This window comes from Nannobrachium achirus (assembly GCF_963921795.1).
Source record: "Nannobrachium achirus genome assembly, chromosome: 18".
Lineage (NCBI taxonomy): Eukaryota > Metazoa > Chordata > Actinopteri > Myctophiformes > Myctophidae > Nannobrachium > Nannobrachium achirus.
In genome coordinates this window covers 36,915,570-36,939,184 of record NC_137825.1, presented here as the reverse complement: position 1 = coordinate 36,939,184, position 23,615 = coordinate 36,915,570, and the positions used below count along the sequence as shown (strand labels likewise).

Below are 23,615 nucleotides of genomic sequence, written 5' to 3'. Positions count from 1 at the left end.
GCACATGCTAAATTTGCGACACAGCATGTTTGCTTGGGCATCATTTATTGGCTCAGATGCCACTGGGGGTCGTCTGATGCTGCCTTGTCTGTAGCGACACCAAAGGTGGGCAGTTTACAGTGGTGTACAAAAGGATCTAAAAAGAGATATCTTCACAGGTACTGAGCACATGCTAAATTTGCGACACAGCAGTTTTCGTGGGCATACAGCTTCCGCCGCTGTCTATAGATGTCCTTGTCATCTTAAACGGTCATTGCAGATAATAAGGCCCAAATAAGTGATCTCACTGCACACACTAAGGGCAGTACCAGCCAGATAGAAGTCAGGAAAGGTTGATTGTCAGTCTTCCATACTTCGGACAATCATGATCTTAATCCTTTTGTATTTTATATTAAAATATTAAAATCACGACACCGATCAGCATCAGATTTCTTTCATACACTGCCAGTAGGCAGTGTATGAAAGTCCCTAATGTGTACATGCTCCTGTGTCTGCATGTGTGTCTGCATGTGCGTGCAAATCAGTATGTGTACAAATACAGTATATGCCTGTGCGTGTGTGTACTGTATACAGTACGTACTTCGCTCAATTTGTAGTCGGCTCCTAGGTTGTCTCCGTAGTCGCTGCTGGTCTTGGCTCGCAGCAGCGTGACGTTGCCAGGGTACTTGGCGGTGGGCACGTAGCCATCGGCCGCCTTCAGCTTGGGGTAGAAGGTGGAGGCGGCGAAGCGCAGCGACTCCCGGCTGACGTTCTTGTGGGTGGAGGTGATGAGGTCCACGGCCACCTTGACGCGAGCATCCAGGTCAGACAGAGGCAGCAGGGTCTCCACCAGCTGACCGAATGAGACGAGAGAGACACATGGTGAGGATCAAGCTTTTAGGGCTGCAACTAATGATTATTATTTTAATAATTAATTAGTCTGTATTATGTACTCTGTATGACTAAACCAGAAAATTGTGAAATGAGGTACACAATTATGGATAAATGCTCATCACAGAGTTGGTAGGATCTTTTAACATGACGCATCACTGAACTGACTATTTGATTACTAAAATGTAATTGGATAAATGGCTTCATTGATTATTTTATGAACCAATTAACCCCTAAAAACCCAATAATTCAAGGATGTTCCAGAAGAATGAGGCACGTTAGAGGAGGAGGATGAGGTGCTTACCTTGCTGTACTCCATTCCAGTGAACTGCTGGATAAAGGCACACAGAGCCTCGGTCTCAGCCTCGGATTCTTTGCCTGGAGTCAGCTTGGCCCTGTAGCTCTGACACACAAAATATTTTAATTAACTCAATAGTTAAAAACAAAACAACTATGCATGCTCAGGCTGGCCGTCTGGCAGTTCTGGCAAACGCTAGCAGGTGTTTGTTTTGCCTGCTGCTCAAGAATAAAATCATGTTTGCTGTTGATGTGCTGTGTATTCATTGGTTCATACAGCTGCTGGTCACGTCGCCATGCAGTTTGCTTACGCATGTGTGTGTGTGTGTGCGCGAGCGCCTGTGCACGCTGTCAGTAGTGTTGGAATAAAGTTGAATGTTATACTTGTCTGCTTTACAAGCCTACAGCCTACATTACAGCCTACAGCCAAAGCTGTGAGACTACGCTGCTGTAATGTCTTTCCAGAGCCTTTTTCAGGCTTTTCGATCACTATCATCTATGTTGCAGAAACCTCATATCTTCAAATCTCAACTTTTTATGTTTTTCAGTAAATTATTGCCCTACTTTATTATGGTTTATTGACGGTTTTGGACATACAAGGTTTCCGCCTGACAGCAGCGATATTTGTGTTTGAGGTACGGTGTATTAACCCGAACCCACTGCTGACAGCGTAGGTTAAAGGCTGTGACACACTGAAAGGGTCAGCCATGTTTACAACGGCTGGAGCCACACTGGAGGCGTCAAATAGGCAATTCAAAACCTATTGACGCGTCCTTCACGGCTCATTTCTATTTTTGACGCATCGACACGTTGCACAGACCATGCGAAATGAGTTGGAGCAGTTAAACTTCCAGTACTGTACAGTATGTTTGTTTTCACTTTTGTTTGACCGTTCAAGAAACTCAAGTCCGTTTTTAAATTAAATACATGAGAAGAGGTGGGCCCACGTGACGCATATGAGTAACGCTGGCATCAACGACCCGTTCAGTGTGAGGTCTTAACCGTGTAGAGTAGACTAAAGTTCACGTTAGCCCAGGCTGTCTGGCCAAGCCAAACAATGATAACTAATTCATTTCTAAAGAATAATTGTTTCCCATGATTGTGGGCGATAAATAAACCACTGCGGTGTGTACCAATGCTTCCATAATCATTAGCATTCAACATATCAATGAAAAGCAGCTCCATCAACCTAATGAGACTTCCTGAATAATTAATTGTAGCGTGCATGGATCTAAAACTGTTACTTGTCAGGACTCAAATTAAAAAAATAGCAAAAGTAGCAGCTCTCCAGTACAAGCTTTGTGCCGCGTTTAGATCTGCTACTTTTGATACTTTTGTGTGATACTGTAGTATGATCACGTACGCAAAAAAACACAAAACGCGAAAAAAGTTAGAATATGGAGAGACAAGAGATTTCTGCCTAACAGCAACACTGTGCTCCAGAGAGACCACTAGGCAGCAACTCAGCAGTAAGGCTGTGATTTAATTAGGCCAATATAAAGAGGAGTTTGATGGAGTTCACTGTAAAACTAGACAAATAAATTATGTAACACTAGAAATACACACGGTTTTACAGAACTAGAAACGAGGAGGTGGCGAGTGGAGTTGAAGACAGAAGCAGAGCTTGCATTGTTTACCCGGTTCACGATGGGGGTTGAAATACGTATATCCAAAACATTGACTGCTGAAAGTTGGTAATTGGCACCTCAGCGAATTGGCATCTGCAAAAGGTCAATTTTTGCAACCGGCGTGGAGTGCTTCCCTCTCACCTGTGTGTACGCGGCCACATAGGAGTGCGAGCCGTCAAACAGGAAGAGGTATTCCACAGGCCGCTTCTGGGACTGCAGCTGAGAGGACATCTCAAATGCCACGCAGGCCCCAAAGGAGTAACCGGCGATCCGGTAGGGTCCCTCAGGCTGCACCTGCTTAATGCAGTCCACGTAGTAGGCTGCTAGGGACTGGATGCTGTCCAGAGGAGCGGCTATGTAGAGAGCAGCACATGGAATTTTAGTTTTTTAGGTTTTGAAAGCAGTTGCCTTTTTTAAGTCACAATTTACAATTGGTGGACTTGAGTGTTTGTATTTTTGGATACTTTCAAAGACAAATATTGCACTCCACTACATTTCACTTGTAGCTCTGCTATTTTCACAAATTTGACAGAGCAGCTTTCAGTAGAGTAATATTTGACCAGGAGTATCCATGTATATACTTTGTCCACCACTGCAATTTACCCCAGTATGAATTATGAAACAACATTTAGTCAGAACTTCAGTTTGTGTACAGTGTAGTCACGCAAAATGGCAAACATATCTATTACGTGTGTGGTGTGAGTGTATGTGTGTGTTTGAGAGAGAGAGAGTGGACGCAGCCTACCTTTAGTGCACTGCAGGCCGTAGCAGGGCACGCTGAGCTTGGAGGTGAGGGTCTTGAAGGCGGTGATGGAGCCCTCTATGGGGTGGACCAGGAACAGCGGCCTCTCCTGGCTCTGCACCTGGTTGAGCCGTGTCACCGTGGGGCCGTCGGGGTTGACCAGGAGCAGGTCCAGGTCAGACTCCAGCAGGGCGTGAACCGAGCTCTTCTTCACCGGAGACTCTGAGGAGAGACGGATGGAACAGTGGGTGAGCTCACTCAACAGTACGCGAACGCAGATTCTGTCAAATCTATGTTCAACGTCATTAGATCGTTGCTGTCAGCCAGAAACCTCCTATCTCCATATTCTAACTTTTTGTTTTTTCCTTAATTAACGTGAACGAACACCAGCGTCCCACAGTATAAGAAAGGGGCACATTCTGCCATGTTTTGAGCTTGCAGATCTGCTACTTTTGAATTTGAAGAGCAACAGTTTTGGACATATGAGGTTTCCACCCGACAGAGACGAGATACAATTCTGGCCCAGATTTATTGGCCCCCTGCGTTCTATTCTGCAACAGGGCCCTTTTAAATTCCTCCTCAGGGCCAAGACAAATTTACTTCCTGTTTCCAGATAAATGTTTCAAATCGTACATGGCAATTAGGCGGACTAGGTTGAGTGTGAAAAAGCAAGCACAGCGACATCTCAGAGAGTCATTTTGAGATGGAATATTTTAGTGTGACCGCCCTTCCAAATGATGGGATCGGGATAATCATACATTAATGTAATGCAAATATTTTATCCGCTCTTGCTGTTGAACATTGCACTGAAAATTCACTTATTGTCAACGATTATCTCACTGCCTCTGGAAACAAAGTATACAGTAGGACTACAGGTTGGCAAGTCATGGTGGATACCTTCTGATCCTGCCGGCTTGCTGGTGGAAAGCTCTCTGAGCTTGTTGATGGTGAGCTGTCGGATCTCTCTCATCGCCATGACGATATCGTAGTCACGCTCCAGCGTCTGCCGCACCTCCACGCCCATCAGGGAGTCCAGTCCCAGGTCAGCCAATGACGCATCGGCATTCAGGCTGCTCACGTCGCGTACGCCTTTAGGACGGATGAAACGGGATTGCAGGGATGAACAGTACAGTACATCTTTATTGAACGCGGATGATCTAATATTGAAGGGATTTTTAACTTTCAAAAAAACGTTTGGTCATTTTATCGTCTATTATACAACTGGTAGTTCCAATGAAGCAAACTGATTGGTTGAAACAATCATGTGACCGTGATTATATTCAGCATTATGTAACGCTCTCATCAATTAAAGAAATCAGCTGCGCTGAACGCAAAAAAAGGTGCCGGGGCTGCCTGTCCCAGCACTATGCTGTCGGCTGGGCTAGCAGTTTTCATGTGGAGTTCAGGGACATAGTAACTAAAGTGGCATTAAAAAATTACACATTTCTATCAATATCTTAATTACAATGAATTGAAGTTGGGCAACAGTTGTATAATCGCAATATTACACTCGATCGTCGATAAGAGTGTAATATCGTCAGATATCACTTCTGCACTGCCAACACACACCCTCTCGTGTAATATTGCTTATTGATTCAGTATTCAGCCAGCTCACGTATTTATTAGGAGGGCAGTATGAGTCACCAGAAAAAAAGAATGTGTGTTTTCATTGAATCTATCCTGGTTAAAATGGAGTTTGAAGTTACAATGGGTTTTAGGAAGGGGGCGTGTCTGATAAAATGAATGTAAAATATCTAAATACAGAACCGAGTGCCGGGGGCTTACAAAAGCCTGATTAGACAATGAAATTACCAAAAGTTTTTTTGAAAGTGAAAAATCCCTTTAACTCAGTCAGTAAATAAGTAGCCAAGTGACGTCTTTGTCAAGGCAGATAACAAAAGGAGGAGGTCATCTTTACCCAGAATGTGAGCCACGGCCTCCACCAGGTCCCTCTGTCCGCCGCCCTCGCTCTTCACGACGGTCCTCTCCGCCAGCACGAAGCTGGACATGACGGGGCGCCGCTGGCACAGGAAGCGGTCCAGCACGTCCAGGCAGGAGGCGATGCGCTGGGGCAGCGTGCCGCCAATCACCGCGTCGTTGCCGCCCATGGTCTCCAGGACCACGCCCACGTCGCCGATGGCGCCCCACTGGACCGCCAGGCCGGGCAGGCCGTCGTGGCGCCGCTTCTCGCACACGCGTTCCATAGCCGAGTTGGCGTAGCCGTAGTTGCTCTGGCCGGCGTTGCCGCGGCCGCAGCTGACGGACGAGAAGGCCACGAAGTAGCTGAGGTCCGGGCACAGCTTCCTGGACACTCTGGAGGGAGAGGCAGAGGCAGGGATGTTAGAGAGGCAGGGGCTGAAATGTCTAAAAGGGCCTTTTGGTGAAAATATCGGAAATAGCAGCTTGTGAGCTTGGAGGTCGGCTATTTTCGCTACTTGATACCACACTGAACTAAGCAGTGTAATTCACCGTTTGTCAGCCTTCTGATTGGTCCCTGAGACTCCCTGACTGGCCAACCAGAAAAAATCATTCACTTTTTGCTTGCGTGCAGTACGGCCGCGCGAGGTGATAGCGATTTTGCTCATTATAATGAATAAGCTTCAACAGACTAGTTCACATGGACCTTATCAATGTAACTAAGAGTTACGATTGGGTACATATATTTTAAATGGGCAGAATTACGAAAGCCAGCCTATTATGTGAGTAGAACTATAATCTGGTTGTCATTTTCCTACCCAAGATGCACTGCGCTTTCTCTTTCTATCTCTCTCCTCTCTCTGATCCAGAGGATTAAACTAATTAAAACATATATTTTCGGGGGAAAACTACTGTTTTGCTATGTAACTACTGTACTTTTTTCTTCCCCTTTTATTAATATCACGTAGATGTGTTTTTTTTTTGTACTTTATATAGCTGTAATGAGGCTATGAACAATATTTCTTCCCCATCCACTTCCACTATAAAAGAATCTGCAATGGTGATTCTGTCCCACTGGGATTAAACAATTAAAACATATATTTTCGGGGGAAACCTCCTGTTTTGCAATGTAACTACTGTACCTTTGTCTTCCCTTTTTATTAATATCATCTAGATGTTTTTCCTTTGGTACTTTAAATTGCAATAATGAGGCAATGACAATACCCTCTCCCCCCATTCACTGCCGGGTCATCTGTACCACCATAGTAACAGGGCAGAATGGGGCGGGATTTGCAAATGAGAGAATTGAGTGAATACTGGAGATGTGGCGTAACAGCATGGATTTCTAAACAGAGAGGGCAATTATTTCAATGCTGGATTCAAGTTCAGGAGAGTTTGGACAAGGCAATTCTCTTGAATGCTGCCTTCAGGTACGGCATGGAAAGAGGGGCTTTTGCATTTCTTTCACCACAGTAAAAACTGCATCCATGGTCTGGAGAGGGCACCTTTTACAGACAGGGTAAAATGGCAGGGGCTCAAGCCCCCTTTGATGTCTATGTGTGCACGTGCCTGGGCACAGGAAACGATAGGTAAATATCATTTGGATTGCATGCAGGCATGCACGTAAATTCTTCCCAATCTGATTTAAGACTGAACACACAGGGGGATTGGATTTAATTAGATATTTGTGTTGTGATAACACTGAGACAGGCTGTTTGTGCAGACTGGAAGGATTGGGAAAACAGCTTAGACAAACAACTACTTCTTGAATGCTTCCTTATCATTTTAACCACTTAAGCCCTACATACTTACTCGTGTGAAGTATAGCCAAAATAGCCGCTTTACAAGCTCACAAGGTGACAGGTCGTGAGCTTGAGCTGTGAGCTCACACTTAACCGATATGCCCGAGTTCATAGTGTCGGGCTGTGTCAGAGGACCCAGTGTACCCGTCAGTCTGTGTCCCTTTGATGCCCATATGGTGTCATTAGTATACAGTATGCCCTTATATGGGCATGCACCCTTTTGGGCACATGTCTACCTGTCTCTTTCATGCCCATATAGAGCTCCCTGGATCTGACAGTCCTTGTCCCTTTTACATGATGGGTATATATATATATATATATATATATATATATATATATATATATATATATATATATATATATATATATATATATATGGTGATATGATATTCAAAGATCTGCTCACATTTTCATGATTTTTTTTTAAACAGCAGATCTACAAGCTCATAGAGCGGCACTCTGTGCTGCGTTATGAGCTTGTATATCTGCTGTTTTTGAATAGCCAAAATATACAATAATGGTTAAATAAGTTAATAAGTGGTTAAAATGTAAAGTGACACAGATGCGTTCCGGGCTTTTAAATCATCAGCGACTGGACACACTAGAAGTCCAGTCCAGAACTGTAAAGCAGGGTGTGTAGATGCAGAGGTTCTTACTGGTCCAGGTGTAAGGTGCCGTCATATTTGGGTCTGTTGACATCGAGGAAGAGCTGAGGAGTCAGGTTCTCCAACATGCCATCTTTCAGCACCTGTTTTCACATCAAGAGGAAAAATACGTTAGAGGTGGCGGGAGGGGAGTGCTCACAAATCACAGAAATATATATATATATCAGAGGTCGCGCTAGGATTTTTAACAGCCGGTCACCGTGACCGGCATGATAAAAATTTACCGGACATCTGAAGAAAATACCGGACATAATCATTTTAATGCATAAGTTACAAGCAGGTGTACAAACAGCCAATAGCAACAGTTAAAGTAGTCTATTAGGCCTACTCACTGCATAGTTGGGACTGAAAACGAATTGAATGAAAAAGTAGGCTAAAAAGAAAGAAAGAAAAAAAAACGCTTCAATCTCGCATAAGGGAATTAATTATTGGACTAATCGCGCAGGCTGTCTACATGTGGCACACTGCTTTCACAACAAGGTCTTTCTGTCATCATCTTTCATGCCAACAGTAGGCCTACAATACCATGTCTTGACTTAAGAATGTTGAAAAATAGCATTTGCTTCATAAGGAAAGGTTGATAGATTCATCTGATCTGACCAGCAATGAATCCAATACTCACTGTCGAGTGGTGACACAGACAGACAGTGTGTCCGTGCGCATGTTATGCAACTTTAGGAGAGTTGAAAAGGCTCTTCCTACTGTCTCCACTCCATCTCCTCATAAAGAACTTCAAACAAGTGTATAATGTTTGTTCATATGGGTTGATTGCTGACCGTGCGTGCATTCCTTAATTCCCATGGCTTTACATGCAGTGCGTGTCGCAAACTGACACTGAAATGAGCGAGCGAGTGAGCGAGAGAGAGGGAGAGCGGACGGGCGAGCGAGCGAGAGAGAGAGAGAGAGAGAGAGGGAGGGCGGGCGAGCGAGAGGGAGAGAGAGAGAGAGAGGCAGAGAGAGAGAGAGGCAGCCTGCGCATGAGGAGCAGACGGCGTTAATGATAAATGACCATTGGTTTTTCAATCGGTCAGAATGTCCGGGAGGAATTTTATTTTCCGGTCTTGGCCATAAAAAAACAGTCAAAACCGGCAATTACCGGTCTAACGCGATCTGTGATATATATATATATATATATATATATATATATATATATATATATATTTTTTTTTTTTTGTAAGAACAACACAGCCGTGTAAAGGAGCGGTTCAAGCAAGTACGAAAGGGGGAAGAAAATGCAAAAATGTTGTTAGGCCAAATCATAATCTGCAATTTAAGAAACACCCATATGTGCCTCTCTCTCTATCTATATACAGTATATGTACCACCCTTTGCGCTTCATAAACATTCTTAATTGTAGATTGCAGAAATAGCTGATTGAGTCTTTAACCTTTGCCTTCAGGAAATATCTTCTGGAAGATTCAGGAGTGTTTCTGGAAGATTGAACATGTATTCTATTTCTAGTTTGACCACTTCAAATAACCTTCAATCTTAAAATAACTAATAACCAAAAATAGGCCATCTACAAGCTTACAGCGGGTCGCTCAGCTTGTAGATAGCCTATTTTGGTGACACAATCCCCTGACTTCTATGGAGTTCAAATGGCATGAAATCAGTCATGGCGACTGAGAACTTTTATCCAAAGCAACCGGGTGACAACTAGTGACAGTTACCATGGCGAGGTGGAAGACACCTCCCACTGGTCCCAGGCCACAGGCCTCTTTGATGAGGCGCTCTGCCCCCTCCATGGTGCTGACATCTCTGGTGGACACCAACACCTGCACCCCCTGACTCTGCCACTCACGCACCCGCTTTGCCTGGTAACCTGGCAACGAGAACAAAGACGCGCAGGGGAGGAAGCGAGAAGAAACACAAAATCAATAAAGTTGAGAGACATTTCTATTGATTTCTGCAATGCATACAAGGATTCGCAGATTAAAGCGAACGCATCGGGCGTAATGTTTACTATTTGGCTACATCGATTCAGACAGCCCGTATGTGGCAAAAGTTGGGAGTGAAACTTTGTGAAAAATGAATGCGGGCTTCAGGGTATGGATCAAACCTGTTATGACACATGTAGCTTTTATGTTTTTAACATCTAATAATGGCAACTGCTGTGCCTTTCACGTTGTGTTCTCTGTCAGTCCTGTGCTGCGAGTATGAAATATTGTACCCCCCGTGATGCTTGCGCAATGAAAACAAACTCTGTGCTCTCTCTTTTCTGTTCCTCTACCTGTTTTGTTATCTCTTTTATCTCCCATTATGCTAATTCCTGATTCCTGCGTATTGTAGTCCAATGCCACTGCTATCATCCTACAGTTAGTCCTAGGGAGATGTGCCTCCCCTGATACTGTACGTGTGACATCAAGGCTGCGATACGATGCAGCCCATATATTAAAGTTTAAAATCTCGCTCACCGTTCCTGATTCCTGATCTGGAGGTAAGCACCAGTTTGCGGGCTCCTCTCTCGGTCAGCCAATGTGCAAGCTCCAGACCGAAGCCTCCCAGACCACCGGTGATGATGTAGGAGTGGGAGGCGGGGCAGAAGGTGCGGCAGATAGCCGGGAGGGAGAGAGGTGTTGTGGCCTGGGTGGCTGCACCCTTCTCCTCTGAACGCACCTTAAGATCACAAAGGAAGGGACAGGGACATGCATGACATTGTATTTAGTTCCCGGAAATTGACCATTCACACGGTGGCCATTTTGTTCTTATTATACTGTAAACTCCAGCTGAATATGAAGCAAGAACACATTAGCCGCTGTGTACTAGTTGAACACAAGACAATGGCTTTGCAAAGACATGTACAACAGCAGACTTACTGTAAATGCCCCAAACTGAGGAGGAGGTTAAACTGACCTGAAGAAGGACCTTGCCAATGTGTTTGCCCTGGGCCATGTATCTGAAAGCATCCTCCACCTGGTCCCTCTCGAACACTGTGGTCTTTAAGGGCTGGACTACACCGCCCACAATGCCCTCCTTCAGCAGTTGGGAGACTTCCTCCCACTCCCGGTTGCCCTCCTCGAACAGCGCATCCAGCAGGATGCCGTGAAACGCTACGTTCTTCAAGAACAGAGCCATTCCTGGACAAGAGAGACGCCATTATGGTTCATGTTACTTGTGGGTTTATTAAACTGTACAGTACATCTGTCTGTCCAGGGTTGATCTTGCAAACCACTGGACTGATCAGCAGTTTTTTTACCTAACCTGTATTGTATCACCAGCATTAGCAACTAATGGCAACTAAATGTAATTAATATTTCTGATTTATATAGTGCTTTTCTAAGAACCCAAAGATGCTTTACATGGGGGGGGGGGGGATTAATTAATTAATTAATTCCATACTTTCAGAAAGTTTCACACTGACCCAATGGTGAGTTGTTGGAGAGGTCATATTTTCCGATCTCCAGGAAGCGTCCATGTCTGGCCAGACAGCGCAGACTGGCCTGCAGCTTCTCTTCAGCCAGAGAGTTCAGTACCAGGTCCACGCCTACAGGTACAACACACACAAACGTAGAAGTTAGATAAACACAATGTGATAAAACAAAATGGCTTAATGTGTTCGATGCCTAGTGCAGTGGTTCTCAAAAACCTTTTCATACCAAGGTCCATTATTTATTTGCCATTTGAGCCACGGACCATCATTTGATGAGATTTAACCTCTCAGACCCAAGACTTAGAATATTTTGTTGTCATTGGATCAGATTGTCCACAATTCCATGCTGTATTGATGTGGTACCATGGGAGACATGGTACATCAAACGATGATCAAAATAACAATTCTTCTACATTCTCTAATTGTGTAGACTTCTTGAAAATTAAGTAATGCAGATGTTTAACAATAACTCTTGAGAGAGTAAAATGAAACCAAATGGATTTTACACACTCTAGAGTTAAAGATCTATAATGGTTCATTTGGTTACCATACCAACTCTCTGTAATTTAGCATGGGACCACCTGGAACCACTAGTGGTCCCCGGACCCACTGGTTGAGAACCACTGGCCTAGCGTGTTGAAAACATGTTGAATCAGCGAGATGTTCTTTTTCAGGCAGGCTGACCTTTGCCCTCTGTGTGCAGCAGGACGTGCTGTTCAAAGGAGGCGTCTCTGGAGTTGGCAAAGGACTGGGCTGTGAGCTGAGGGAACCTGCTCTGTAGGTAGCTTCTCTTCTCTGCAGAGCCTGGGGACAAACAACATGGTGAAGACCATAAGTCAGTGTTTCTCACTCAAACTTTTACATTTCAAGGTCTCCCCTTAACTCTGACAGTGTACAAATGGATTTGGTTCCATTTGTATACTGTCAGAGTTTCAGACTTGTATGGGTCAATTTAGACTCCCATGAAGGAACCCAAAAAGTCCCTGGAATCCACTTTGAGAACGAAATAAATGGCTATGCTTTATTGCACATTTATACATAAATACACACACAAACGTCTCCCCCCCTCTCTGTGCCCTTAGTATATTATACTGATGTGGATACTGCAGAAGGCTTCCTTTTATTTTTCATTTTCATCCTATTCTATTTTTTATTATCATTATTGTCAATGTTGGCAGCACAGTGCTTTTGAGGACCTCCACATTTGCATTTCGTTTCTTGTATCTGTGACAAAAAAACTTGCATATTGATTCTTCTTGATGATTACATGCAGTCTGACTACCTCTGTGTGAGTGCTTGGCTGGCATGAAGTCATTATTATTTAGAATACATGGAATAAAGCAAAAAATCTTATGACTGAAAGTCTAATGATGATGTTTAGGTATATCATTCTAAACCCATGTTGAAGAATTGATTTATTTTGTTTTTATGACATTTCTGTTTAGGGAAGATGCTTCTAAACATGTATGCTATTGCTGTGATCTTGTAGATCTGCTACTTTTCGATGCGCAACATGCTTCCATAGATGACATGCTGGCTTCTATAGAATCCAAATGACTGAAATCAGTTTTTAATCCAGGAGAACAGGACAAACAGTGAAGCAGCGTGTACAGTGCACAGCAGGTGTGGCGCACTACTAACCTACTGTGGTGAAGACCTTGCACTTCTTGCTGAGCGCGATAGCGATGGCTGCCTGGCCGACGCCCCCTGACCCTGAGTGGATGAGGACACTCTCTCCGGGGCGGAGCCTGCCGCGCACCACCAGAGAGTAGTAGGCTGTAGCGTAGACCACCGGCACCGACGCAGCCTGCTCCAGAGTCCTGGGGAAACACACAGACAGGCAGATGCAACCATGTAAGACAGAGGTTCCCAACCTGTGGGTCGGGTCGGCTCCCACATGATTTTGGGGTGGTCCCCCAGATGACAGTGAAGTGACAATTTAAGGACCTTTAAGATCAGGACTGCATCGACAGTAATCAACACACTGTAATACTATAATATAAGAAAGAGGGCAAAAAAAATGAAAATAGACCACGATCCACAAGCTCACAACGCCTCGCTTGCGAGGCGTTGTGTGCTTGTAGATCCGCTATTTTCACAATATTTATCTGTGGAACAACTCAAACTAAAAGTAACTCCTACAATTCCAAGTGCTTATCAGGGGGGGGGGGGGGGGGGGTCCTCAGTTCAAATATGATAATTTTGGGGGGTTGAGAACCATTGATGTTACATGGCAGTGTGCTCATTATATTTTCAGATATCTGGTGTAAAGTGTCTTTTTTGGCCAAATAAGGAGAGCCTTTCAATGTGCAGATATACGTATATTGGTTACACATATGCTATTTAGAAAGATGTAAGCTGTTTGCTTGTCTATGGAGGCCAATGTAAGTATGTTATTTGAATAGCATGTTATTTAGATGACCTGCTATCCTAGTTACATTTTGAAGTTGCTCTTGATAAGAGCTGCCTGTGAACATGCGGTCATGTGCATAACGATACAGTCAAGCGCGCACTCTCTGCTGCGTGTGTGGGTGCACACAAACGCACAACTATTGTACACGCACGCACGCACGCACGCACGCACGCACGCACCACACACACACACACACACACACACACACACACACACACACACACACACACACACACACGCTGTTACTGACCAGCTGGTGGGCACATCCCACAGGAAGCGCTTGTCAGCGTCTACACAGGTGGCCAGGCCTTTAGCCGGCAGCAGCCCCATCACACGTCGACCGCTAGGGTCACGTCCGGAGAACTCCATACCCAGCATGCACTGCTGCAGAGCCAGGTCTCCTACAATGTGAGAGATGGAGGAGCAAGGTTAAAAGAGAGAGAGTGTGTGAGTGTGTGAGTGACAGATAAAAGGGAATGAGAGATGAAGCACACATTTTGTAATTATTTGTCATTTCAGCTACAAACGTGTGCTCTCATGTGACCTGCACCTGGAATGGCGTCTGGCGGCAGTTTGCCGGTAGCCAGCATGATGTCTCTGAAGTTGAGGGAGCTGTAGTAGACGCGACACAGCTGCACGTTGGGGTCGGTGGCCACAAAATGGCGGAGAGGCGAGGCGATCCAGTGCAGTGACGACAGGTCACCACGGGTCAGAACGTTGACGTAGGCCTGCTCTGTCAACTCCTCGTTGAGATCTGGTTGGACAAAAACACAATATATGTGACCTTAAACCCTTTGTGTCCCTTTTCCGGGCATAGGCAAACATTCAGTGAAAATATGCGAAGAAATGGAGGGGACCAAGTATAGACCCCTGGAGGACACCGGGCAGTCAATGAAGGATATAGGGTTCAAGTGTTTAAAGACATTCCCTGCGCGATAATGTGCCACATGCATTTTGATCTATGATACGTGCATGAAATCGCGCGAGGAGTTTCATACCCTGAGTGATGAGCTGGTGTCTGAAAACGCCCCAGTGCCCGTCTCGAAACACGTTCATGACCAGATCCCCCTCCAGCACCGACTGCATGGAATTATGGGTAGATTTCAGGGTTGGCGCGGCTGATGATTTGTCGAGGTTGGACACAAACGCACAGCTGGTAAAAATGGGGATTTGAAGATAAAGATGTTAGTAAATGTAGTGAATGCGTCACACAAACACATACCTGTACACTACACAACTCTGTGCATCCTACCGTATGCGGTTGCCCCCAGGTTCTTGCCGTAGACAGTTGACCATTCCCACAACTCCACAGTGGCCTTGAGAGGCAGTCAGCCAAACAGGGGAGTCTGAGGATTCTGCCAGTGTTGCCTGGACAAGGAACACACACATACACACACAATGACATAGTGTTATGGATACAATACAGAAAGGCCATGATTGAATGGAACCTAGCAATAGAATATACAAACTAGGACGCAATCACGTGTTCAATAAGAAATATACACACTTAACATTTTACAGACACTGAGGAGCTCACCTTGAGAGTTTCCACCCACTGGTAGTCTGTGCTGTCCACAGGCATGAAGATGGGCTGCTTGCTGGGTAACTGGCGGCGACAGAGGAAGAGGGCAGAGCCATAGAAGGACTTCCTGACAGCAGCCAGGGTGAGAGAGGCCTCTGAGAATGTCTTCTCCCACTCAGCCTGGAGGAGAGGAGAGGAGAGGAGAGGAGAGGAGAGGAGAGGGAGAGGATGATGATACATATACCTCCATGTGTTGCCAGTGAGGCCAGGCGATGCATTCATTCATAGACTGTGCTGTGCGTGTGTTGCGTTGTGAGCTTGTGGAGCTGTTATTTTCTGTGTGAGTCCCTGACCACAACAGTGTAAAAATCCAGCTTTACTGATGCTCGCTTGTGAAAAACTAAAAGCATGTTCATCACGTACCCATCCTTTGTTTGACTGGGAACTGGGGACTGATAAAAGGACAGAGAGGTTGAAAAAGCTTGTGCAAAACTGGTTAGCTGCCATAGGGATTGATTGATTGATTGATTCATTGATTGCTTGCTTGATCGAATACTTTATTAGTCAGAACGCATTATTATACATTATTATATTATTATCCGAATTATTATACAGAAGCTGACCAATCAGCTTAGGCTAGGGTGCCACCATGGGCTGAAATTTCACTGCAAGCGCTGTCACTGCTGAAGTACTGAAACACAGTTGAGGCAGATGGTTTGGCAAAATCTATGACTGAGGAGACAACGTGTCCGAATTCAAAGGAATTAAAACAGAGTGGTATACAGCAACCTCCAGTGGTTCACACAATGTCTAGTGTGTGAGTAGCCAGGCCAGTTATCAGCCAACTTGCAACCAACACTGTTAGGAAATCCCAGCACGACTCTTCTAAGACGTAATAATGAGAAATGCAGCTCAATGGCCTTGTGGTAGAAGTGTCCACCCAGGGACTGGGAGGTCGGGGTTCAATCCCTGGCCGAGTCATAAAAAGACTATAAAAGAAATGGTACCCAATGTCTCCCTGCTTGGCCCTCAGTCCCTGAGACACACTTGTGTTATGTCCTGGGGGTGTAGTTGTACATCATGCTGACTCACGCTAAATAAACAGAAGATGGGCTCCTGACCTACTGTATGGGCCTCTGTGATAAATATGTGACATGCCCTTCTTATCCATCCTTGGGCAACGATGAATACTCATGCTCAATGATCATATATAACTTTATACAACCACTACACTGTGGTGTATGTACTGCACCTGTGTCTGGAGAGTGGGGATTTGTGGAAAGCCCCCAGCCCCTGTGAGAAATCAAGAAATCCCATTCTTCCTAACCTGTGTGAGCAGTCCTGGCTGGTTGCCGCTGCTCTGTGAGGGCGTGGAGAGGAAGGCCACCGTCTCTCCCAGCGTCTCTCCCTTCAGCAGGGTGTGGAGGAGGACAAATCCCCCGTCCTTGGCTCCGGAGGCCAGGTTGGCCACCAGCTCGCCGGCGTTGGGCCCCAGAGTGCCCCAGGCGTGGTTACACACCACCAGGTCCGCTCCGCCCAGTCCTGCCGGAGCGGGGCCCACCATGGGGTCCCACTGGGCCGCCGTGACGCCTAGCTCCTCCAGGCTGGCCTGGAGCGGGGCCAGCAGGTCCGGGGTGCCGGCCGTGGCTGTGTAGTCCACGCGCATCATGGGCTGGATGTTGAGGAAGGGGACAGCATGGGAGAAGAGCTGTCCGTCGCTGGAGAGAGCCTGGGTGAAGTGAAATGGAAACAAGAATTTAATTCCGCGATTTACAAAAGAAAAATCACAGTAGCAAGATTCACTTTTGAAAATCCGTTTTTAATTACAGTCCAGGCTAGAGGTAGCTAGGCAACAGGCGCAATAACATCAAGCCCGGGAAATTATTTTGTAATTTACAATATCTGATCTATAATGTCATCTACCCGCACCTGACAAATGATTATTATATTTTGTATCCATGTTGAGAGTGAATGTCAGGCACAGACAATCACTAATCAGGCAGTAGTGTGTGTGTGTGTGTGTGTGTGTGTGTGTGTGTGTGTGTGTGTGTGTGTGTGTGTGTGTGTGTGTGTGTGTGTGTGTGTGTGTGTGTGTGTGTGTGTGTGTGTATGTGTGCTGTGTCCTTGAAAGCCTCAGTTTAATGAATAGGATAGTCTTCAGAAACTGGGTATGACGCACACAAAGTTTCATAATTTTAAGTTCTGTTTTCACTGTCTACTTTCCTCTTGTGTCCAGAATTTTTCTCTTATGTTCAAAACAAATACCTCACCCTTAAACAATACACTGTTTCTCTCTTTCTTGCTGCTTTTTTCTTCCTTTCAAAGAAGAGACCTTGAACAGTGAAAGATCCATCTGTCTTAGAAAATAATTGGGCTGAGAGCCTGAGACCAGACACACTTTCCAATACCTGGTCTAGGCTTTTAGTATACACTCTCATCCAGAGTGACTTCAGACGTACAAGGTCGGTAAGTGGGTGAGGAATTCAAGTTCTAAGAAAAAGCAAAAAGTAACTACCGGTATGATAACAAGTAGACATCAAATCTTTCTAACATACCTTAGCAACTGTCTACAATACCAAGTATCTATCTAAATGTATTTAGAGTGACTCACTAATTAACCAATAGAACATGAGAGGGAGTCAACACAGATAGCATCACAGAAGGGATTTGGTCGCAAGCTGTAGGCTTTACCTACAAAAAAGAGATAATACAGTAGGCAGGTTTGATGTCTGTGTGATTAAAACCTTGTCATAATGCTGTAATTGGGGGGCGTCAGTGGCTCCAGGAGGTAGTGCGGCTTGAGAAACAGAAGGTTCCCGATTTGATCCCAGGCTCCCCCTGAGTTAGAGTGAAAGTGTCCTTGAGCAAAACACAGAAGCCCTAACTGCTCCCGATGAGCAGGTTGGTGCCTTGCATGGTTTCCTCCGCCGTCGGTGTATGAATGTGTGGGTGAATGTAAAGCACATTGTAAAGCGCTTTGGATAAAAGGTGCTATATAAATGCACCATTTACCATTTGCCAAATAACATCGCAATTAGAACACATTTCAATTAATTACATTGTGTGGCCCAACCTAACTGTCGTAAATGTACCCACACAGACACTCTTACCTCCAAGACTTTGATCTTGCCAGGTGTGCAGTTCTCCATGGCGATGTCCAGACAGTTTCTGAAGGCTGAGCCATCCAGGAGGCCTCTCAACAGGGGGTCCTTGAGCAGGCAGCCCCTCTCCTTCTCCACCGTCTGCTCCAGCTCGGAGCGCAGGTTACCGTTCAGCTCCAGACCGCACAGCAGGGCCAGCAGCCGCACCAGGCCAGGCTCAGAGGGCTCCGGGCTGGGCAGAGGGGCATCGGACACCCCTTGCAGGCCAGGAATGGACAGCTTGACACCGTGTGAGGCCAGCTTGCGCTGCAGCTTGCTGATCAAACCTGCAGGAACAAGACAAAGCTGCTGTTATAGAGGGTTTTCAAACTGACAGTAATAACAACAATGACTGTTCCAACCCATTATGAACTTCTGTTCAGTTTCCTGGAAGCAATAATAAAAGTATTGGTCGGCAGCTAAAGTGTATTGTGTTTATTATGCAGTGATGTTACTAGGTTTTCAATGTAAGGGGTCCCGGGATCCACAGGTGGTCATTCAAATGGGTCCCAGAAAAGTTTTATGAGTCCTCAATACAATGTTTTCGAGCGCTGTGAGCTTGTAGATCGGCTATTTTCAAAATGTTTGCCTATTTCTTATATTTATTTTACAATTTGGCTAATGTTTGAACTTAGAACTACTAAAACTACTAAAACATGTGCCCCTAATGAATTCGGGCGAGCAAAATGGCGTCGGACGTCGGTGGAATCAAAACATTGACGTTTCTATCGCCTACGTGGATTTTATTTGTGTTAACGTAGGGTAAAGTAGGATGCTTTCACCCATGAACAATGGTGGTGTCTGTGGAATTTTAAAATGTTTTTCTTTTACCGCGACCCGGTAAATTATTTTAACATGGACTCCAATGGAGGCGCATCACCGGGACCCCAGGACCATGACATGAATGAGTCCCTGGGCGACTTGAATGAGTTTTTGATGCGGGATGCGCACGTAATGACATCACTGATTATGGTGAGGACATTTCGGGAAGAAATTATGTTATGGTCTTCCCGTTGCTCAACCCTCTCATTCCCCATTGTTAGCATACACATAACACTAAACTGGCTGATGATAGTTAACATATAGTTGGCCTATAATGGAAACGGGATGGGTTCAAAATAAATATCAGTCCAGGCCATTATGCCCTCTACCCTGCTAGCCAGGAAGCTAATTCTTCAGGCCTGGAAATCAAAAGAATACTCTAACTATCAATATGTGGATAAGGGAGCTGGGAGGTGTAATGCAACTGGAAAGAATAAGATGCATCCTGTAATGGTGACAGGATAATTCCAGAAAATTTGGTCACCTATTATTGGTATACTTGAGGAGTTGGAGTGGGCAGACAGTGTTGTAGTGCCCCCTAGTGACATCTGTCCTTGCCTGCTATACACTGTTATACAATATATTGTATATTTGTGTTGTCATTGCTTATGATACTGTTTGTATAGCCCTCTGAGTATGTCCCACCATCAGTCGTAGGTTTTTGTTATGATTCAACAGATACAAAATATACCAACTAGGTATATTTTGTATCTGTTGAATCCTGTGTGTAAGTTTTTATAACTGATAATACCTTTATAAAATGTAATAAAAATAAACAGATGTTTTTTTTAATTAAATAACATAGTTGGCCTATGCTAACTATAACATTATCATATGGTTTAAGAAGCTGGTCAATGAGGATTTTGCTCATCGCCTAGCAATAGCTAACAACTATATGAGACCTACAAAAGGCGCTCAAAGATGCAATGCTAAGCAAATATCTGAGCTAACTAGCAATAATTTAAGTTTTTATTCCAATTCTGTATTTTCTCTTAAACACTGTTTAGTGAATTTGCTTAATGTACAAGTTGTAATCTGACTACTTTTTGATGGGATGATTGGATCTCGTACCTTTGCAGAAGCGCAGCTGCTCCGCCAGCTTCTCATTGGCCATCAGGCACTCCGTCTCCACGTAGGGAACAAACACAAACTCCTCCAGTGTGGGCGGGCTCTGTTGCTGTTGGCGACGTGGCGCCACGGTAGCGTGGAGGCCGCAGATCTGGACTCCACCGGCCACTATGTTGTCAAGACAACGGTCGACGTGCACATCCACAGCTGTTGGACGGATGGGAATAAAATGTCACAAGACCTTTCAGTATTCAATGTTTCATTCCAATTACAGCCATATTGGGTGAATGAGTCCCAGTACAGTGTGTGCAAGGGATGGAGCGATATGAACATTTCATGTCACGATTATTGTTTCCAAAGAAATTGCGATTTACGATAATATCGTTGTCAGGGTCCCTGCGCTGTTATTATTATTTTTATGATTAGTTATGCATCGACAGTAACAAGGGAGACTGTTCGTTTGGCTGGAGACTGGTGACGACAGCGGAACGGGAGCCGGCCCCGCCCACTCCCGATTCCATAAAATGGCAACTTCTGCTATGCTACAACGAGTCCTGTTAGCCGCAGGCTCCACCGCTGAGCTACATTGTGTTATTTTGTGTTTGAATTACTACCTTGGTTCAGACCCGTCGGAACGGTCTCGTTTTGGTTAAGTTGTGTATTTTTCGTTTCCTTATATTTAGCTTATTATTATTATGTCAACTAATACTCCTCTCCTATTTATTATAATATCAAAGCCTCGTAGCATTATTATATTTATTCTAGATACTTCCAACTATCTATACTTGCTACTACTACTTTTGATATATTGTATAAAGAAAAGAAAAACCTTTTGTACCACTCTACACTATATTGTAATAAATATTCTCTATTTTTTCAAACTGGTGTCGAGTCAATATGTTTTGATCCACTACGAGCCATGGGTCATAACAATCGTGATAATCAAAATATCCCCAACATCCATTATCCTGGGGTGGGAACGCAACGCGTTGTGAGCTTGAGATCGGCTATTTTTTATCCGAGATTTGGTAGAGTGAAAAAAAGACTGCTATGAAGTACGTATATTATTATTAGTATGTTTTACCAATAGTGGGTTTAAATGGTACCGGATATGCAGCTCGGCAAATAAAAGGTGAATTGATCCCAGTGCATGACGGATGATTTCGCCATGAATTAAATCTCCACGATACAATTATCGTGAGTGTTTTTTATCACGATAAACGATAATATCGCTTATCGTCCCATCCCTAGTGTGTGCCTCTATTATTGTGTGAGACAACAACAGACCTTGCTTGCCCTCGGCATAGTCCAAGACCTTCTCCCGGTGCAGGGCCGGGTCCACGCACACGGAGCGGATCCTGGTTGGCAGTCGCAGGCTACGGCCAGACAGGCCCACCACGATCATCTGCAACATGGTGTCCAGTAAGGTCACCCAGTTGCCTGTCCACTGCAGCTTCCCACTATCACCTGGGACAACCAATCACAAGCAAGGACAGTGGCAGCTTTAATTAGTCTAAGGAAATCATTGAATGCTGATAGATCCTGCCTCTCTCTCTCTTCTGCCTTTCTCTCTCCCACCTTTCCTGTGTCTCTCTCTCTCTCTCTCTTACTGTCACGAACGAAAATAAGGCAGAAATATTGCAATAATATTTGCTTTATTTGATTATATTATAATAATATTATATGCTAAGACAAGAGTGCAACTATGAAGAGATATGGAAGCCATCAAAATGTATAGTAAAAATTCGATGTATGGTATAACTTAGAAACGTAATAATTTAAGAGGGAATAATGTAATGCTGATAGACAATGAAAACAAGGCACCAGTCACATTTCTACTGAATTTATGGAAGCCAAGCACACAGACACACAGACACACGCACGCACGCACGCACGCACACACACCTGCGTTGTTAGACTCCAGGATGCCCTGGAAGGTCTTCCCGTAGTCATAACCGCGGAGACGCAGCTCCTTGTAGATGTCGTGGGCTGTAAGCTTCATTTTAGGGTCGCTCTCCTCCCTGCCAACAGACTTGCCGATCTGGGAGTGGAATGTATCCAAGGCTGCGTCCTCCAGAATGCTTACCTTACCTGGACATGAAAACAGAGGATTGTGGTATACAGTAGGTCAGAGGGTGGGACTCTATTGATGTTTATGTTAACTGCACAAGAGAAACGTGAAATCTTCTTCTCTGATACGCCCTGCGATTGTTATGAGGTGAGACATACAAAAGTAACAGAATTAGTAGATTAATTAGAAGTTATTTCTCCTTATGGAGATTGTGACATGATGACCTACCACTGACAGCCAAGTTGCCATTCTCCGAGACCTCAAACTTGTTGGTGGCAGGCATGAGACGCACCTCCAACTGAACCGAACCTGGGAGAGACAGAAATATACACGATCAATATCTATTAAAATATGTTAAGATCCCAAAAATCCCTAAACTGCTTTTTAACCTGAATTTCCTGGACATGATAGATAAAAAGCAATATCTGAAGATGGTAAGGTTTGTATACCTGTTCCTAGAGGAGAAGGCCTTATGCACACCTACAGGGACAGGTGCGTTGGAACGGTGACAATGATGAATGGAAAAGAAGAGTCCCGCACACTGTCTTCACTCACAATAGATTTAATACAACGTTTCGGTCGTTCAGACCTTCATCAGGCATGCCTGATGAAGGCATGGGACTCAGGCATGGGACTCTTCTTTTCCATTCATCATTGTATACCTGTTCCAAAATCTTGCTGTATTTTTGCCTCACATTTCCAAAACTAACTTACAGAAGGGTCTAAGCGAAGGAGGCCTCTACCTTACTATTGGTCCGCAAATGCAAGGGCTTTTTCTTTTTGGCAGAGGGGCTTTCCTGGGGATGACTGGTCCTCTGACGCCCCCCTCTGGTTAAAGATTGAATCAATGGTATTCTCAGACACCTCACTCCCAGCACTGCTTCTCTCCAGAGCACAGCCTTCACATACAGTACTGTAAACTGTTAGATGGTAATTGTATTCTTAGGAACTCCCTGAAGATTTTGAATCAGATTAGAAAGTGTTTAGCCCTGCCAAATGTTTCTGTGTACACCCCTATAGCACATAATCAATTAAACAAACCAGGTATGATGAATGGCATAATTTTGGATTGGAGGAGGGGGGGACTAAGCTGCATTTGTGATCTCAACATGGTCTTTAAACTGTCCTCTTTTGTTCAATTGCAGACTAAATATCATCTTTCCGGTACATCCAAATTAGGAACATGTGAGAGAACATATCCTGAAATGTACAGTCAAACCCAAGACCCAATGTTCTATGACATTATTCTCGCAAGCTTTGTTGCTCAGTAATGGATTGTTTGGACAAA

The 23,615-nt window shown here is 44.6% G+C and overlaps 1 protein-coding gene across 1 annotated transcript in view; it reads right to left on the bottom strand.

Annotated features, from left to right (window-relative positions):
* The window catches only part of fasn (fatty acid synthase), a 58,785-nt gene that overhangs the window by 3,289 nt on the left and 31,881 nt on the right, over positions 1-23,615 (bottom strand). Inside the window, exons 18-41 of the mRNA XM_080747970.1 lie at positions 22,556-22,636; positions 22,162-22,347; positions 21,544-21,723; positions 20,260-20,463; positions 18,337-18,653; positions 16,554-16,955; positions 15,242-15,406; positions 14,957-15,072; positions 14,703-14,857; positions 14,255-14,458; positions 13,955-14,105; positions 12,933-13,111; positions 11,976-12,095; positions 11,283-11,405; positions 10,775-10,998; positions 10,336-10,537; positions 9,592-9,743; positions 7,913-8,004; positions 5,456-5,850; positions 4,435-4,626; positions 3,541-3,759; positions 2,937-3,148; positions 1,175-1,273; positions 581-832 (exon numbers count right to left, since the gene is read on the bottom strand). Of these exons, the coding sequence (XP_080604096.1) occupies positions 581-832; positions 1,175-1,273; positions 2,937-3,148; positions 3,541-3,759; positions 4,435-4,626; positions 5,456-5,850; positions 7,913-8,004; positions 9,592-9,743; positions 10,336-10,537; positions 10,775-10,998; positions 11,283-11,405; positions 11,976-12,095; positions 12,933-13,111; positions 13,955-14,105; positions 14,255-14,458; positions 14,703-14,857; positions 14,957-15,072; positions 15,242-15,406; positions 16,554-16,955; positions 18,337-18,653; positions 20,260-20,463; positions 21,544-21,723; positions 22,162-22,347; positions 22,556-22,636 (4,622 nt within the window). The remainder of the gene's footprint in view (positions 1-580; positions 833-1,174; positions 1,274-2,936; positions 3,149-3,540; positions 3,760-4,434; positions 4,627-5,455; positions 5,851-7,912; positions 8,005-9,591; positions 9,744-10,335; positions 10,538-10,774; positions 10,999-11,282; positions 11,406-11,975; positions 12,096-12,932; positions 13,112-13,954; positions 14,106-14,254; positions 14,459-14,702; positions 14,858-14,956; positions 15,073-15,241; positions 15,407-16,553; positions 16,956-18,336; positions 18,654-20,259; positions 20,464-21,543; positions 21,724-22,161; positions 22,348-22,555; positions 22,637-23,615) is intronic.